Source organism: Trachurus japonicus, chromosome 9, assembly GCF_045865225.1.
Source record: "Trachurus japonicus isolate A0001 chromosome 9, Traja_1.0".
In the NCBI taxonomy this organism is placed as follows: domain Eukaryota; kingdom Metazoa; phylum Chordata; class Actinopteri; order Carangiformes; family Carangidae; genus Trachurus; species Trachurus japonicus.
Window position 1 is genome coordinate 36,676,760 of NC_140915.1, and position 19,543 is coordinate 36,696,302.

A 19,543-nucleotide genomic window follows, 5' to 3' on the forward strand; every position below is an offset into this window, starting at 1 on the left:
TGAAATACTTTATAATGAAGCTGGATAAACTGATCAAAGAGCTTGTGTTTGGGACTTTAAGGTCAGAGAAATAATTACTAGCCTGTCACGCAGTGTTAACACCAAACTGTTTGTAGTCAGTATAAGGGCACAGTAAAACCTCAGTAGTTCATCTTCATTTGTTGAAGGTTAAACAAATATTTATCCATTATTCATATGCACATGTGGGAAAATATAACCCATTTGATCTGAGCCTGTAACTTTACTGTTTAAACTACAAACCAAATCTGCGTCTGCCAGCAGATCACTTTACTAAGGATGTGATAATTGGGACAGATTTGAGACAAATTGAGTCTTGGGGCCCACCTGAGGGTGCTTGTCTCTCTTAAGCTCATAATTGTTTAATTACTTAAATGGCTGGTGAAAGGACTGCTCCTCACAAACACTGTCCCAGGTGTAAAGAGCTCTGTGCCACAGGGGAGAGCTGCAATCCTAAACCAACCGCCCCCTAAAAGCAGGAAAGGCAGAGGCTTGTACAAAAGAAATCCTGCTTAATCATCACCTATGGGCTAACTCTGAAACGTCCTGGAAAGACATTACTATTCGATCACAGAGCGCCTGCTCTCCCCGCCACAGAAACAAACACTTTTTCCTTGTTGTGACGATTTCTTTACAAAAATAAACGGTGGAGCAGTGCAGTGGGTAATGTCCAAAATATCTCTGACCGTTTATTTTTGTAAAGAAATCATCACAACAAGGAAAAAGTGTTTGTTTCTGTAGCAGGGAGAGCAGGCGCTCTGCGATCAGATAGTAATGTCTTTCCAGGATGTTTCAGAGTTCGGCTATCTGAGGTGAGTGACTACATGCAAAAACACAAATACTGTTTATACTGTACACTATATGAGTTCAGTGGTGTCATAAGGATTCGAGTCATGTACAGTATCATAGATATTTGATTGTTTTTTGAGTGTTTGTTGTGGTTGAAAGAATTGTCCTCATTGGTTAGCGTTGTAGCTATCCCTAGCCATGGTGTAACTCCGGTTTGCCTGTGTAGCTTTGCTGAGCGGAGCTGTTAATCTGATCCTCTGTGTTGTGTTTCGGTTCGGACTGCCCCAGATGGGGTTCGAACCCTGATCTCCCGCATGGTGGGTGACGATGCAAACCCATCTGCCAAGAGGCTTGGCAGATGGGTTTGCACGTCCTTTATGGGTGAGTGAGTGCATTCTGACCCTCTGTTACACCTGCATCAATTTTAGTCGCGTTTTTTGTTCCCTCCAACACTGGGTGACCATCAGGAAAACGATTTAGGGGTCAAAAATGGCCAGAATTCTCCTTTAATCAGTTCATAGATAAGTAGATTAGTTTTACTGTAACTTACAGTAAGTAGGGATCTGATACTGGACCTTCTCTGCATGCATTTAGTAAAGAAAATCATAACATTGTTTCTGTCATTGTTGCATTTCAACTATGCAACTAATTTGCTTTTCACTTTTTATCACAGTCTATTCTGCATCCCTTTTGATGCAGTAGGGATGCTGAGCTGAAGAATAGATAGAAAATATCATATATTATTTATAACACAATTGTGATGATAGACCCATGGGTGGACATGTTACCTTCAGCAGAGTTAATGAGGTCAGTGCTTGATGCCAAATGCAAAAGAAAAAAAAACCTATAGAGAGTGTGTGCAGTCTGTGGGTATCGGTGTACATAGAAAGCATTGTGGTCTACCCTAGGAGACAAACACACAACACAAACTGTCAGCATCTTCCATTGTGATCAGAATCTGACAGTGAATAGGTTTAATAGATACAGTATAGAGTGTTTTATCTTTATCTTTGTCTTCATCATCCGCCACCATGAGCAGCTCAGGTAACACCATGTGAAGCCTGGTGATTAGATGTTTCTGACTGACATGCACCTTGGGAGTCGAAGACGACTTCTTTTATTTTGCGCACCCACTCGTCCTGTTTTATTAAAGAACCAGGTGTTTTCTATTACAGGTTTTCATCCTTTCTACTTATGAAACTTTCATGTCCTTTCATTCAAACCTTGAATGTGCTCCGTGACTGATATACCTTTTTTTTATGTGGTGCCAGCTTCTAACCTCGTCCAATTCACAGCCCCTGTAAAAAATCTAAAGTGTTGGCAGTCCACACCATCTCTTCCTTTTCATCAAAAGTTTTTCACCAATTTTTTTTTCTTTTTCTATAGAAAATTACTTTTTATTTTCACGAAAACTGTACTTTTTTGGGCCAAAGTTTGCTCATCAGTGGTTTATAGGAAAGATGAATGGCAGTCTTACTTTTGGAACCAGGCGCGCACACATTCAAGAGTCTAATTGAGGAATTTGATGAAATCCTCTTGTTATTATTCTGCTCACATATTTAGCTGCACTAAAAATACATCAGATCACTGAAGCTTAAGATTCTGTTATCTAATAATCTGATTTTAATCACTGCATCACATGAATGAGCTGTTTTGTAATAATCCCACATAATTCCTTTAATTTCTTGTCACTAAATTTTATGAGACAGTTCCTTTTGCACCAGTCTACCTGCACATGTACCACCACAGCCCAGCCAATTCTGAATAGAAATGTCTACAGTGTTACGTGTGAAGTGATGCATCTGCTACCTAGGAAATATATGAAAGCCCCTTGTCAACAGGATCTCGGCTCACTCGCTGTCAGGCCCAGCAGCTGGGTAGCTGATATCAGACAGCAACCCCCCTCAAAGAGTTTTCTGAACCCTATCGGGTTGTGTTCATCAGCTGAAGTGAGATGAGATGAGATGGGATGGGCCAGGAGAGAGTTTCTGTCCCACTGTCAATCCCCGCCAAGGACGCATGGACCATCATCGGCCCCGGCCCGTGCAAAAGCTGTCCCTGTTTCTGGATCCAGTGTCAATTCAACAGACGGGCAGCCCATGCTGGCGGCCAACTGTGACAGCTCCGGTTACGGCTGCTCTCGCTGAATCATACAGACTTCATTTAGATTGTCTTTATTAAACCGCCTTCAAGCCAAGTCTACACACTGACACATACAAGATGAAATATTATAGTCTTTCTTGATCTCAGCAAGGATTCAACGCTCATGTGAAATGGAAAATTATGAAATATTCATGATAGTCTTTTTCATTATTATTATTATTATTATTATTATTATTATTAGGCCTGTTTAATCCAACAACATAAGGAATCCAACACAAACTAAGCTGATTAAAGGGACAGTGAAGAGTTTCTCCATCGGCAGAACGAAAAATTCTGCGACAATAAAAAAGTCTCATATTAATGTGGATGAATCTACGCTACCCACACTTGTTAATGGGCCCATTTTCGATAAATATATCGTTTTGTCTCCATCGTTATTTTGTTATTATTAGTGGTGGTGGAAATGCTGGGCGAGCTGACCAGCGTTTCTTTACTTTCGGTTTCGTGGCAAGTCATGAGAATAACGCCGCCGAATCGCCGTTTATGGTCAGAACTACGACGGTATGTGATCGTCTTCGAACCTCTGACTTTAATTCTTAATGAATGAAAACACGAGTCTGTCTTGCGCCGGTCAGAGAATTTCACGGTGCACGCGGAGGCTCATAAATGTAGTGTGAAAACGCTTCGCTTTTCTAAAACTCCTCATTGTCCCTTTAAAACAAATATAATATCAATTTCTGATTAATTCTAGGTTAACCTTTGTGTCTCCCACCAGTCTTTGTTTGACTCAGTGTGACATGTTTTGTACTTAATTAATCAGTGGAGGTTTTGGTAAGTGCATGAAGATCATGTTGATCTTGTTCTTCAAACACTAGTGAAAATATTTTTGAACAAAGAGCAGCTGAGTAAAAGGGCTGGGGATTCAGCTCAGTGTTTTGATCCTGCACATCTGAGCGTTCATCTCAGTTTTTACTTTCAGTGAGCAGTTTTCAGCTTCCATAAACAAAGTGTGCACAACCTGGGCAGGTTCACATGGCAGAGAGAAACATTTGGTGACTTGCCAGTGAAGGTTTAGCAGCTAAAAGCCAAATATTATCCTCAGGAGTTGAAGAAGTTGCTGCTAATTTCTCCTTGAAAAACGTGACAATGGAAAAGCTTTTTTTAAATCTAAAATTTAAGCTCAAAAACAAAGAACACAACAACACACAGTCAGCAAAGTTAGGTTAGGTTAAACTGAGGATAAAGAATAAAGATATACTATATAGCACTTAACTACTATTAAAAATAATATTAATACTTAATCATATGATTGTCTGACTGGGCCACAGAGGATATAGGTGCGCATCACTGAAGGTTCAAGTTTGTGATTGTGTTTCTTGAACAGTTGAGTAATTTCTTAAATGAAATGCCTTTTTATTTGTAAAGTGTTTTTCGTCAAAGCCATTTCCTCTGCGTGACTCCTTCAGGGCTGATGCTGCATGTTCCATCATCATCATCGCTTCTTTAACCAGTGGTTCAGACAAAAACAGTTCATACCGGCGGTGCTTTCCCTAGAAAAGAAAGCCTGTCTTATGAGGCGTTGTGTTACAACTGATTTCTTTCCCTCCATTTAAACTCTGAGCAAACACACTTTATAGTCAGAATGACGCCGCCACATTTAGAGGGTTGTATTCCACTCTTTTCCGCAGTTAAGATAGGAAGACATATTTGTCTGTTTTAAGAACCAAAAACCATCTTTGTCTCTGACCCAATCAGGAGAGAGGCTACTGGCGGTTTTCTGAGTGACCAAATAAAAAGCAGATTTCAGGCAGACATTCAAAGAAACAAATCCTGTGTGGTTAAATAATGAGTCCAGGTGGGTATGGCTGAAAGCGGTGCCTGCTTTGTTGTGACATCACAAAAGTACAGAGGTCAAGATGGCTTGTTTTAAACTAAAGGGATATTCCGGCGTAAGTTTAACCCATGGTCCAACGCACCATAACACCAAGTTAGACCCCTCCTCGAGAGATGAAGTCTGCTAACCGCTAGCTTCTCTAGCTTCTCTAGCTTCTCTAGTTGTAGCAACAGCACAGTATATGGATCCACTAGCAACCGATCAAAAAGCCACTTACAGCCACAAATAATGCTCAGAACAGCACCATCGTCATCAACAGTACAAACAGGGTTCAGGGTTTCATTTCGATGGGCGCCACTATCAGTTTGAGACTGAGTTTACTGAAGACAAGCTGAAGGAAATGGAGGAGAAAAGTGAAAGAGGGAGAGAGCCGGTGGAGGATATGTGCTGGACCTGGGGGAATCAAGTGGTCAGTGTGGTGGTCACTGCCTGTCGGTGGCCACTGAAACCAGATGATTGTGCTGCCAGTCGGCCTCGGACGTGTGTTGTCAGTGCTGGACTCATAGCTGCATAGCGTATAACTGGAGCAGAGTGGGTGAGTTGTTTTGTGCTGGAACCCTGTTTGTACTGTTGATGATGTTTGGTGCTGTTCTGAGCATTATTTGTGGCTATAAGTTGGTTTTTGATCGGTTTTTAGTGGATCCGTATACTGCGCTGTTTGTTATGGTGCGGTCATTGCTAAAGTTGCTACAACTATAGAAGCTAGTGGTTAGCAGACTTCATCTCTCGAGGGGGGGTCTAACTCAGTGTTACGGTGCGTTGGACCATGGGTTAAACTTACGCCGGAATATCCCTTTAAGGCAGTTTCTGGATACAGGATGTGTATATTTCACTTTCGCCTGAAGCTTTGACACTTTCACATTATTAACACACAACTTACACCTATTAAACATAACATAAACATTTTGCACTGCTAATAGTTAAAAGAGGAGCTACGCATTATTGTTACCTTAATTAAACAGCTTCAGAGTAACTGATGGTTAAATGACTTGTTACAGGGAGAATGGAGGCTCTCTGCCTTCCCCCATAGCATCTCTTGGCCAAAAACCATAGTTCCCCTTAAACACTGTGGAATTACACAGTATAAATTTGATATAAAAACTGTATTGATTTATATCTACTCATACTTTGAGTATGTTGCATTATACTATTCGATCTTGTATGGGTTCCCATTGTGATTTAAAAGGATCTTTAGTCGTTAGGTGTTACAGTAAAAACTATAACTTAATTTGTGTTTTGAAACTTAAGCACATTTCATACCATGCAAGTGCATTATGATTCAATATGTAGCAAATTTCAGTGGTAATATAATTGCAAGATTGAATTGTCTGTGTCCTTTAAGCCAAACCTGTGTGGAAAAGAAAGGCCACACTCACCACCTACCAGTTTATTATAGCATTAGAGATAGTGGATTAAATACTGCTGAATTTACTCTTCCTCAATAGTTACATTAACCATGGAAGTGACTTATAGTTTATGAAACAGTATCTCTGCAGGGAAATCAATGTGTCTGAATGAAAACAATATCTAGATGTACTGTAGGTTATTTTATGGCCCAGCCACATAGGAATAGCTATTTGTATACTGGTGGGGTTGAAGCCTGCATTAATTCAGCTCACATGAATGATATTGATTGTCTCTGCAAATGTATTTTGGTAATTTAAAAGTTTTGTCAGAAATGTGAAGCCTGGGGAAGGTAAATTAAATTCCATCTGTAATGTCAAATGCAATTTAGATATGTGTTGAAGGATTTCTCTCAGCCTGCTCAATCAACACAGAGTGAGCGCACAAACACAGAGAGAGAGAGACACACAAACAAATGCAGGTGCACGCAGTGAATTTAGTGGAGAATGTCATTTTATCCCAGCTTTGCTTGATGCACTGTCATCTGAAATGTCGCAGACTGTAGCTGACAAATTGCTCCCACGGCATAGAAGAAAATGGAAGGAAAAATCTATGAAAATATTTCTCCTCTTGTAATATGTGCCCATCAATCTATTTGCGGATAAATGCTGTGGAGACAGCAGGATTTAGGAAATGTCCTCTTCAGTACTGCAGCAGAAATTCTGCTCAACCCATCCTGAAACATTGGAAATTTGTCACACTTTGCAAAAAGCAAACCAAACTCACCGCAGGGTCCTGCTGCAGAATCAACTGCAGACTGACGTGGGAATAATTTACTGCAACTGTAGTTGCTGTAAAATATATCAGACTGAGAAAACTATTTTTTTGCAGCGTATTAACTGAACATTGACAGAAATGGAAAGTGATTGCTTTACTTGCCAAGTGAAAGAAATGCACATGGCCTTTTTGCAGCTATGTATTGATCGCTGACAGACTGCTGACACACATGGCTGAAGCACAGCGGGGGCTGACAGTGGAAAGGAACAGTGCCAGGCAGACAGGACGGTGTGATGTGTGCTGAACACCAGTATTAGAAAAAGCTGCAACTGTCACTTTAAAGGAATAGTTCACCCTCATGCTGATGAATACTCTGGAGTAGTTTTTTATTCCTCAAAGTGCATCTGGAGACTCAGGAGGCCGGTTCGTAGTCCAACGAAATCCTCAAATAGCGCCCGACACAAAAAGTCCATAAAACTACACAAAAACCTTGTAATATTCCTCCACACTGCTCGTCCGCTGCAATCCAAGTGTCCTGAAGGGATATAGTCCAGAGTTGACCTGAAACGACGTCATTTAGGACATTTTTACAGCCTAAACAGTCCTGTATTGAATGTGCCTGGGCCGTGTTCACGCGTGTGAACGTCAGAGCGCAATACAGGACTGTTTAGGCTGTAAAAATGTCCTAAATGACGTTGTTTCGAGTAAACTCTGGACTATATCCCTTCAGGATACTTGGATTGCAGTGGACAAGCAGTAAGGAGGAAGATTACAAGGTAGTCAGGTGCTATTGACTCTGCACTTTGAGGAATAAAAAACTACTCTGGAGTATTCATCAGCATGAGGGTGAGTCACTAATGACTGAATTTTACTGATAGATACATTATTTTGTTATCTATCGGTCCTCTGTCTTTATGGACTTTTGTTGTATTGTTTGGGGACGAGGAATGTAATTTAGCAGCAGTGCTAAATCCGGTGTATTTACAGTGAGTACTCATGTACTCACTGTCCATTAATATGCACTGTCCCGTCTAAATAAACAAATAAATAAATAAAATTTAAAAAAATTTGGTGAACTATTCCTTTAAGATGTTGAGGGTAGAGTCTGTAGAATTTCCCAAGACAAAACTACCTCTTTTGCTCTATACAGCATCATGGTATGCCACCGACTCCTGGTCCAGGTCATGTTTAGCTTCCACCTGGACCAATGGCGTTCAGTCATCAATGTTTTTTTTTAAAGAATCTCTTCATTGCCATTTTCAGTTAGAACATAAATTTACATGAAAAATCTCCCCAGTCCTCACATCAGCCTACACTGACTGCCCACAGCTGCCCAAACCCCACATTTACTCCTTATGAGCTTGTGTAAAGAATATGGTCTGACTGCCACCATGTCTAATTTAACAATAGAAACCAGTATCCTCATAGAAGTTAAAAATCAATTCTTGTGTGTATGTGACTGACAATGGTGCGGTGCTGAGCACTTTTGCCTCTGGTGGTGACTCTAAATTGCTCCCAGGTGTGAATGTCAATGTGTGAGGTTTCAGTTGGTGTGTTCAATACTTTTTTCCTGCGTCATTCCACCTTAACTTTTTATGGATTGAAAAGTTAAAATGTCCTAAGTTCTTTAGTTTTATTGAGTAAAAACTAAGGTCCAAATTTATTATTTATTCACTTATTTTCCAACTGTACTTCCTGCTATCCCCTTTCTACAGATGAATTTTCTTACATACCCCGAGAAGACACTGAATGATTACTACTGTAGGTGTGACTTTTGTATCTTGTGCTTTATATTTGGACTGAGACACAAGGAGTAGAAGATGATTCATAAAATAACAAGACAAGAAATTCTTACTCTGTGGTTTATATAACGATGGACATGAATATTTACAACCAGAATATTTTATGACCGGAGAGCTTTAGAGCCAGAACTGCAAAATAAACCAGTCTGTAGCCAAGTTATATTGTACCTGCTGGTTCAGAGTTGCTACTTTTATAAGTGTTGCCACAGGTAAAAACCGATGTCGCGGGTTGGGCTTGGCCAGTCCCATTGCATACAGATTATGTGAATAATGCTTATGAATAAAGATTCATATTTTGAATAAGAGTTTTTTTTTTGATCAATTTTTTTTATTTTGTTTTTTTTCAATAACAGAGTTTTATATATATACCCAAATCCTGTCAAACTGACCCTGGCCAGATCAGCATTACCCACATACGTCACACAAATAATAAGCCAATGCAGTATGACATCACCACAGCACATAACCAACCACGGCATCAGCACCACCCGCACCCAGTGCCCGCCGCCTGCCTGAAATAAGATATAACAGTAAACACATAGCCTGTATTTACTGTTACTATATGAATAAAATATCGTGAATGTCTGAGCTGACGTACTGTAAGGTAAGTTCTTTAACTTCAGTACCGCTAACCGTCACATGCTGTCACTTCTCCTTACTGCTACCTCGTGTTTGTGACTATACCAGCGGACCTCCGTTACACACATAGGGCTGGCACATAGTTTGAATCAGTTGCAGCAGAAGTGACCCATCAGATTTTTGTTACTGTGAAACATTTTCAGCATTTATTTTGCCGACAGAGAGCCAGAAGAAGAGCCTGTACGTAAACCGCATAAACTGCCGCTAGTCAGATGAATGACGCAAGCATAACTGTCCATAATTTAACACCTGGAAATGATTACTTTTAGGTACATTTTGAGCAAATATTGCGATTAACCTTGATCAGCTATGGACACTCATGATGATTGTCTCGCTAATAGTTGTTTCCTGTCCAGCTTAAAGGTACATTGTGTAGGAATTACTCCCATCTAGATTGTATATTGCAAGCAACTCAGCTGCACATAATGGCATAAACAAGCCTCTATGTAAACAAGTGGCCCGTCAGCACAAGGCAAAACAATACATGTGACAAAACAATGCACGTGACAATATGTTGTCATGGCGATTGGCGTATTGTTTACCTGACCCACGTTTTACCGGCTTTCTCTCCACTTCTGTGACTAAAATGACATCTGGTTTGTTACCGACGGCCGTCTGCCTGACTGCACATGAATGCAGCATCAGTGCTTCAGGAATAAGTTACACAATGTCCCTTTAAACAAATATGTTGAATTTTAAAAGAGTGAATGAATGAATGAATAAATGAATGCATGAATAGTCATTTTTTCATTTTGTCAGTTGGGTAATAAGATACACAAAAGTGAAAGTACAGTGCAGTAATCATTTTATTTACTGGTGTTTGACACATGTAGTGGACATTCAGTCAGCATTCAGTAGTAGGAATCCATGATGCGCCTCATGCTCTGGAACCTGGTTCCGCTCATGCCCATGTTCATGAAGTTCCTGTACTCGCCGGGCCTCAGGTACATCATCCTGCCTCTGTAGTGGGGCTGCTCGTACATCAGCCAGTGGCCGTCCATCACGTTGCAGGACATGCAGTCGTTCATGCGGTAACGGTCCATGATGTTGTCACAGTCGTCCATCAGCTCGTGCATCTGACCACCGAAGTTCTCCCTCTCGTAGATCCTCATCCTGTACTGGCCTCTGTGCTGTAGGGGGAACACGGTTTGAGAGTTGACGTCAAATGTGGAGTCAGAAATATGCAATATGTGGTGAAATAATATAATATCTTATAGAGTTTCCAGCTTACCATGGGGATCATGCGGCAAGACCTGATGCACTCCCTCATTCCCATCATGCTCATGTAGTCGGCGTACTCGCCCCTCCTCATGAAGTACTGGTTTCCCATGTAGTTGGTGCGGTCGTAGACCATGAAGCAGCCGCTCTCCACCCTGCAGGAGTGGCACCTGCTCAGGTAGGAGGTCATGTCAGAGAAGTCGTTCATGCACTCATAGGAACGACCCTGGAAGTTCCTATCCTCGTAGAAGATGATCTGGAAAAAGAGAAGAGTAATGTCAAGAAGAATAATATTATATAATTTATTTTTTTTTTGGTAAATTTACATTTATTAGAAAAAGATTTTCAACAGTACCTTGCCCCTCATGCTCATGCCGGTGTTGCTCATGTTGGCTGCTGGTGGGTTGTTGCTGCTCCTGTGCTGCTGTGTTCCTTCCCGGTTTAACCCTTTCCTTTTATACCTGACTGAACGTAAAGAACCAGTGACCACCCCCCAGAGAAGCGCTTACTCAGCAACTATAGGCATTGAGGTTGTGTCCATTCTTTTTTTTCTTTTTTCCACACACACTGGGTACCTCGCAGTCTTTAGAAAGGCCTTTTCTCTCATGACAGAAAGCATTCTCTGCTGTGTTTGTATGAATGGGCCGGATCATGTGACGACAAATTCCATGTATGACCTGTTCAGGGAGTATTCTTTCTGTGGTTGGTTATTTAAAACAGGATTTGGTGTTTTAGTTGATTTAACAAACATACATGGTCCAAAACTAGTTAGTTTGATTCTGTGTGTAGTCAACTTCTGAGATACACCAAATTCACTGTATTGAATCAATTGTGCATTTCAGTTTCAGTTTAATTTATTTGACAAGGGATTAATAAAACATTGTGAAGAAAAAAAAAAAAAAGCTAAAAAAGCTAGTTTTTATCACCAGTCCCTCTGAGTGGTGATAAAGGGAAACCTTAAAAAAGAGCAACAATTAGGTAAAATACCAAAGACACATTCAGTACATTTGTAAGGCCATAACACACATTTGCGATGGTACAAGGTAGTTAGTGCTCATAATATAATCAGTTCTTAGTGCTCACATCATAGGGCATCAGCAATACATAATATTAAGGAATGGGATTCATTAAACGAATCTATAACTATCTGGTTACTACATATAGGAAGATACATGACAGAATACTCAGTGCCTGTACTCCATATAGGAAAATACATGACAGAATACTCAATGCCTATACTATGCAGTAACTATCTGGTTACTACATATGGGAAAATACATGACAGGATACTCAATGCCTGTACTCCATATAGGAAAATACATGACAGGATACTCTATGCCTAAACTACATATAGGAAAATACATGACAAATACTGCGTTGACATACAGATGCACTTTGTGTCTCAGAAGTGGCAATTTTACCAGAAAAATTACTTATTTTTCTGTTTGTAAGGAGTATGAAACCCTGTTTGTAAGGAGTATGAAATTATTTTTTATGGTTTAACATGTCTCATATATATTTCACAATACAACCATGTTATTCTGTCGTTAGAATCCTTGTGTGATGACATCTACAAAAGTGATTTTGTTTAATAAAGCCTTTTTAGGACCTAATGGGGAAAACAACTGTTTGTATTTTATGTTTATGGTGTTATTTTATAGATATTATAATATATTTTGCAATTATAGCAATACTTTTGGACTTTAAAAACACCATGTATTTTCATATTTTGAGTTCTGGTTTTGGGCTGGTTTTGAGTTGCTGTTGGACCTGGAAACCCTGGTTCTGTCTGCTGCTACACCTGGCAGCAATACAGCTAACTCAGCCAACTTACCCCACATCCAAAAGACCAAACTCATTGTCCACTACAGAGTCCAAACTCTTTCACACACTGAGGCAACTTAACTAGAAAACAATAAACAGGCCAACATAACCATATTGGCTCTTCATAAACACTTAATAGTCTGTGGTGTCTCTCATTGTCTTGGAAAAGAGCGTCGCTCTCATGAATAAAAAGGATCTTTGTTGTTCAAAATGTACATATTTATTAAGTTGGACTTGCGTAGAGAGCTGCATATGATGTTAATAAGCATCTCTCTTGGAAAAGCCGTAGTTTAGTCCTTAATTTATTGTTCCAAAACATAACATGATGTAACATACTGTAAATAGAAAAAAAACACAAAATGTGGGAACTCACACTAGACTGGGTAAAGAGGATCTATGATTTATTTAGAGCAACGCGTTTCGTATGTGGCTTCTTCAAGCTCGTGCTGAGACCAGGAAGTCATGGGATTTATAGTAGGAAACGGTACTCAATCAATCAGTTTACATAGGTAAATTAACAGGTGAAAAACACATTTAACAATCAAACTTCAATGGTTAGGGAGTACCAATATACCATATAAAAATGGGTAAAATACATATTAAAGTGCATTCAGCAACTTCACGACAGATTCAAGTACAGGTGCACCTTCAGTGATTCACTTAGAGAAAAGCAGTATATAAACACAACAATACAATACAAACAGGTCATATACATATACAGTAGGCAATACCATCCGTCATAACATCAAAAGTATATACATACCAAGAATTAACTCAGGTGATAATAGTGATGATTGTATCCTACAAGATGGTTCTGTTACACCTTCTGACTCATACTTCTCTGTACAAACACATGGAAAAACAATATTGACCAATTTCAGCTCACTTTCCTCTTTCTGCTTTTACAATCATTCAGACATTCAACTCTCAAATGACGGCTGAGCTCCTGTATCGCAAATCTGTTAAACTGCGATTAGGTTGTTATTATGTTAATTGCTTTACTTGTTTTTATTATATGCTTATTTTTTTATATAGGCTACAAAAAACACTTGTAGGCCTATAGCTGATGGGCAAATTGATCCAGCGCGTCGCAAGGCCTGGCGCTGATTGTCCCCCATTCACAACAGTAACCTGTGTCTTGGTGCACCACGATGGGCCACAATTTCTCAGTGGGAGGGGGGAGAGGCCTTTATACTGCATATATTATCATTTGTACCTCATACAACCCCACTTAAAAAAAACTGAACTACCCTTTAAGAGAGAAGAGCGGCAGCGTGAGAGATTAGCAGAAGAAAAGAGGAGAAGAAAGAAAAAGGCAAAGAGAGGAAGAGATAAGGATTAGGATGGAGGAGGAGGAGGAGGAGGAGAGGTTAGGAAGAGTGTAAACAAACCCTGCTGTCCCTTTAGTAACATCTCTCCCTAAGTTACAGCGATGTGAGTTAGGTGTGGAGGTTCCCATGAACCCTGGAGCTGTAGAGGCAGGTGTTGGGACCTGACCTGCTTCCAACATCTCCTTGTTTCGTGTTTCTCTCTCCAGAGACGGATGTGTTCATGTGATGTTGGTGGATGTCCTGAACCTGGTTCACCATGCTTCGCAGTTTGGCCTCCATCAGTACAGTCACACAATTCAGTCTCTTTTTTAACAGTTTTAAAAGCACAACCTATTTAATTGTCTGTCTGGTGAATAATTTATAGGTAGTGATGTCAAACCTTTATCACATTTGTCATCTGAAAAACTGTAATTGTGAATAAACAGAGTTATGGATATTATAGAGGCCCACTGTAATGTGCTTTTAATCATCATGCCAAAGCTATGGGGAAAATAAACAGCTACAGAAGTAAATAAATTTTATGAGCCAATAAAATTTTAATTTGAGTTGAAAATATCACCATCATCCATTACATTAAATGTCCACTAAAAAATCACACATTGGTGAAAAAAACATTTTTAGCCTAGTGCCACTGTGTAAATTAAAATCACTGAAGTTTGAGTTCCTACAACACACACAGACATCAGGAGGTCAATATGAGAGCACGCTGAGAAAGTCTTCCATTGCGATGCACAGTGGTACTCAGTGTGAACCAGGCTGCTTCGCAAATACTTTTTACATCCAACATTAGTGAGAAAAGTTTTGTCAACAATTGCAGTTCTGGGAAAATAGGGCAAATATACAGAATGTGGAAATAAGACATCCTTTCTTATCCACAACTTAGAAAGCAGGGCATTATTCATTTAAATCTGTCCTGCAGTCCCTTACATTGCACTGTATTGCAGTGTTGGCTAATACACATAAAAATTGTTACTTCCAATTTTCTCTCTTTCCCACTGCCTGAGTTTAAGCAGAAGTCGCTAATAATGATTTTCTATTTAGCCCCAGGAAACTCTGAGCTGAAGGTTAAGAATAGCTGGTGGCAAATGTAACCTCATTTTATTTTGCATCATTTAGCTCTGCTCCTTCCAGCTGGGAAGTTTGGGCTCAACACAAACACTTGTGTGAGTTTAGACAGACTTGTGCCAAAAGTTGGAAATTACTCTCTGGCTGTTGGCTGCTGAGATAACTCAGTGTTCCTGGACCAGAATGTCTATGTGCAGGATGAAAAGCTAAAATGTATAATGAACATATCACTGATGTGTTTACCACTAACAATACGAGAATGCCATAGCCTACATACACCACTTTCAAAACACATTTAAAAAACTGTCTGAAAAGCAGTCAAAATTGCACTCACTTCTAATTTTAACTGATTTACTGCACGTAACGTGTAAAGCATTGCCACTATAGCACTTTATTCTACCTCTTTGTCTCTGTGCTCTGTTTTGTATGTCAGGTTTTTGTTTTGTTGCCTGTTTTGAATGTTTGTTAGAACACTTCTTTGTACCTCTGATCCCTGTGCTTTGTTCTGTCGAGTTCTTATTGTACTGTCTGTTTTACTTTATCTGTCAGTATTGTGTCTGTTTCTATGTCTGTCTTGTTAACTGTGTCTTGTCTAATTGTAATAAAATATTTTCTATGTAAACTGCCAGAGGACAGCGGGTGAAAATTAGCTACTTGCTAACTCCGGTACATTTACGTTGGGCTTTTTCCTACGAGCTGATGTTATTAATGTACACTGTCCCTTTTAAATAAATAAATAAAATTAAAAAGTAGACAGCTCAGGTTCAGGCCTTAGGGCTGTGAACAAGATGCTAACGTTAGCATGTTAACATTGGCACCACAACAGTGTTAACATGCTAATTTACTATCTTTACACACTTGGATTAGAAAAGAAAAGAAATGTGCAACTGAGGCTTACAGTTTTAGGGTTTAGTTTTTGGGGGTATCTGGTTGTAAACAAAACCTGTCAAACAAAATTGTGAATGTTGATGGTGATGTTGGTACAAGCCAAAAGGGGGATTGGGAAAATTCAATATAATCAAGTCAGGGCATACCCAAAGTTATAAATCAAACCAAGCAGTAGTTGTAGAGACATTTCAGTCGAGATACAGTGGTGGTTTGAACAAAATGCTAATAGCTACTGGAAGTGCTAGAGCCATGTTGCATACACGATAATAGGCCAGTATTACCATTGTAGTAAATTAATAAATAGTTGAGAATGTATGCAACGACAGGAGATCCATATGTAAATTATTGGTCTGAGGTGACTAACAATCTGAAGAGCTCTCTTTGCCATTTTGCATTTACATTTTGTTTTTATGTCAAGTTCCACAAAGAACCAGGTTTCAGTATCAGATCAGGAGGTAAAAATATCTCCTCTGCAACATCAGTCAAGCATCCTCCTCCTGCAGTGCAGAGCAGATCTGGTGAAAAGTGATGAAAGGTTGGTGAGGGTGCATCTCACAGAATGTCTAAATACCAGTCTGATATTTCATAAGGGTTTCTCTTTTATGATTTCCAGGCAGAATAGAGGCTGTTAATCCTTGGTTCAAAATAAAAAGTGTATTACACCTGCATGGTTTGACTCAGATATGACTCAGAGGGTGAGGAGTGCGATGTCTGTCATGACTATTTATCATCCAGGTCATGGTTAAGGTAAGAAAGCTGAGTTGAGGGCAACTGGACTTGGTTGTAGATACTTGACAATGTCGTCCAGAATGCTTCTTCAGTTCTGCAGAGGAAAACATGTTTGGACTCAACTCTGTGCGCATGAGTGTGTGTGTGTGTTTGTGTGGACTATCCATGCCAGCTCCATCCCCCCTCAGACTGCAGTTGCGTTGGCTGACTTTTCAGCAGAGATTTAGCACACGTTCTCATAAATATTACAGCGGCCTCTTTGGCTATACTTAGCCAGTTGAATCATGCATCTTGTACAACAGATGTTTTTTCATTCCTCCTGCGTCTTGACTGAAGGATTGCGGGCACGGCGGTGGACAGGCCTGATATTGTTGTGTGAAAAAACGTTGCATGGCAGATGATGAAACCTTCAGATGCAAATCTGGGTTGCACGTCTTACCCCACAGGCTTTCTATACGGCATCTGTGCTCGTTACATTTTGATTCAAGGCTTTCATTTGTTGATTGGCAGCAGTATTTTTGCTAATGTTGTCTGTTCTCATCACAGCATGTACTAAATATTATTTCACCAGCCATAAGCCCAGCACAGAAGTTTCAAGAGGCCAAGCGTTAATGCAGGTGGTATTTTATGAACCAGATGGTGCTTCTTAGTCTGGCTGCCGTGATGTTTGTTCTATAATTGGTTGAATTTCTAATCAACTGAGGCTTTTGTTCGATATATTAGCAAGCATCCGCTCTTTTGTGAAAACCCCTTTCCAAACGAGCGCTTTTCTCTCTCCGAGCCAATCCACCCACAGCAGGGGGGCACTGCAACTTGAGTCCCCACCAGGGGCCAGTTTTGGCCCGTAATCATATCAATTCTCAGGCGTTGCAGTAAACACAGCATGATTCACAAGGCCTAACGGCTCTCTAATGCACTGCAGAGACAACCGCACACACCAGAGCATAAACACTAATGAATGGACTCGAGCAGCTTTATTTGTTGGGAGACGATTCCATTTTTTTCTTCCATTTCTGGGATCAATCAGTGCACTGCACTGCACCGCACTCCCAATCAGACGGTAACTGAATCGTTTTGCATTATGCAGCAGGATAAATATAATCACATAGGCAAACAAATTACATGCCGTTGCTTATCTGCAGAAACATCAGCAGCACCCCTGGTTTCACATTAGCAATTCTTATCAGGTGAAGGTGTCTCCTTCTGATAATGAGATTAACAGCCCAGTTACAGATGTTATTCGCTTCATTCCTGCTATTCATCTGTTGTGTCCATATTAACAGCTTGTTTTTAACAAGCAAGGGTCTCCATTTGTTTGGTTTAATTACATCTATCAAACAGGATGTACAACAAGTGTATATTATTAGCAGCATCTAGGAATGCAGTTCACCTAATTTTCCAAGAGCTTTTATAGTACTCTAAAGGTATAAATGCATGCACATGTACTGTATTGTAGAAGTCCTCTATTAGGTAGGTTAGTTTCTTTAAAGGGATAGGGATTTAACATTTTGGCAAATTTGCCCATTGCTATAATCCCTACAGTTTTAGCAGTAGGTTTGTTACCTTTATTTGTCAGTGCAAGCTATTTTTAGAACGGCCGAGCCAAGCGGCGAGCTGCTCAGAGCTACGCTATGGAGGCTAATGGGATTTCGTGGTTTCCCTCATAAAACCCATCAAATACACAATCCAACGACTCCAAAACGCTCTGGTGGACAAGTTGTGACCTGTAACGTTCTGTTATCATCTCATAGCATGGTGAATGTGCAGGTCACAACTTGTCCACAACAGCGTTTTGGAGTTGTTGTGAGGGAAACCACGAAATCCCATTAGCTTCCGTAGCGTAGCAGCTCGCGGCTCTGCTCCCCCGTTCTAAAAATAGCTTGCACCGACAAATAAAGGTAACGAACCTACTGCTATGACTATAGGGATTATGGCAATGGGCCAATTTGTCAAAATGTTGAACTATCCCTTTAAGAATTTTGTTCCAATGACCCCACACATACCTGTGGGGATTTCCGTGCATGTGGATGTACACACACACATGCACAAAAGAACGAAAAAAACAAAAAGAGAGAACTTTTTGTTTTTTCTTTCTTTTGTGCATGTGTGTGTGAAAAAGAAAAAAAACAAAAAGAGAGAACTTTTTGTTTTTTTCTTTCTTTTGTGCATGTGTGTGTGTGTTGTGCTGGGCTGTTGTCCACTGGCAGGTTGAGTTGAGTCGTATTGTGCTGCCGTGTGATGCTGTGTTACACAGTTGTGACCTCTCTTCTCTGCAACAGTTGCTGATTGTTGTGTTTTATGACTGGGAGCTGTCAACTGAATTGCCCATTGGGATAAATAAAGTTTTTCTGATTCTGTATTACTGCACAGCCAGGGTTTGACTTGGGTTGCATGATAATGCATGGTGGTTGCCACATGTATTGTTAAGTATTACATGTTATGTGTGTTACTGAATAGCCAGGACTGAAACTGGTGTAGCTGCTGTAAACATTTAAGCCCTTCTTTCTTTCTTTCTTTCTTTCTTTCTTTCTTTCTTTCTTTCTTTCTTTCTTTCTTTCTTTCTTTCTAGATTTTATGAATTGATGGTGTGGCTGTTTTGAGTGACAGGTGGGTGAGGAGTTGGGGGGAGTCAGCAGAGCAGGCCACTCTGGGCAGAGGCTGCATCCATCTACAGCGGGGATGGGCAACTTGTTCCACAAAGGGTCACAGTGGCTGAAGGTTTTCTTTCCAACCTAGCAGCAGCACACCAGACCTGACTCGCTCTTTCTTTCTTCCTTTCTTTCCACTGCTCACAAACACTGAAAACAAAATCAATTGTGGCTGGATGAAACTGAACTGCTCACCCATGGTCCGGTCTCTATTTGCATAAAGTATATCCAATCACAAGTGCTCACTCGAGACGCATGTGGAGATGCATTGTTACGCCAGGTGTAGACTGATGTACATGTAGAGCCGCATGGTAAAGCAGGTCTGAACAAGGCCCGGAAAACTAATGACCCTTCAGGTTTGAGAATGAAGTGATTGTACAGGCTGGAGGATTTTCACAGTGTAGCACAAATAGCAGAGTGGACTGTGTTTATTCAAAGTGAATGTAGGCTATGACATATAAAATGGTGGGCCAA

General features: G+C 40.2%; 1 protein-coding gene across 1 annotated transcript; it reads right to left on the reverse strand.

Moving 5' to 3' along the window:
• Positions 1–10,157: 10,157 nt before the first annotated feature.
• On the reverse strand, positions 10,158–10,998 carry LOC146982130 (gamma-crystallin M2-like). The gene is made up of 3 exons (XM_085787652.1): positions 10,940–10,998; positions 10,598–10,840; positions 10,158–10,496 (listed from the first exon to the last, which is right to left on the reverse strand). The coding sequence occupies exons 1-3, from the start codon at positions 10,970–10,972 to the stop codon at positions 10,218–10,220; spliced, it is 555 nt and encodes a 184-aa protein (XP_085643778.1). The 5' UTR covers positions 10,973–10,998; the 3' UTR covers positions 10,158–10,217.
• Between the last annotated feature and the right edge of the window lie 8,545 nt (positions 10,999–19,543).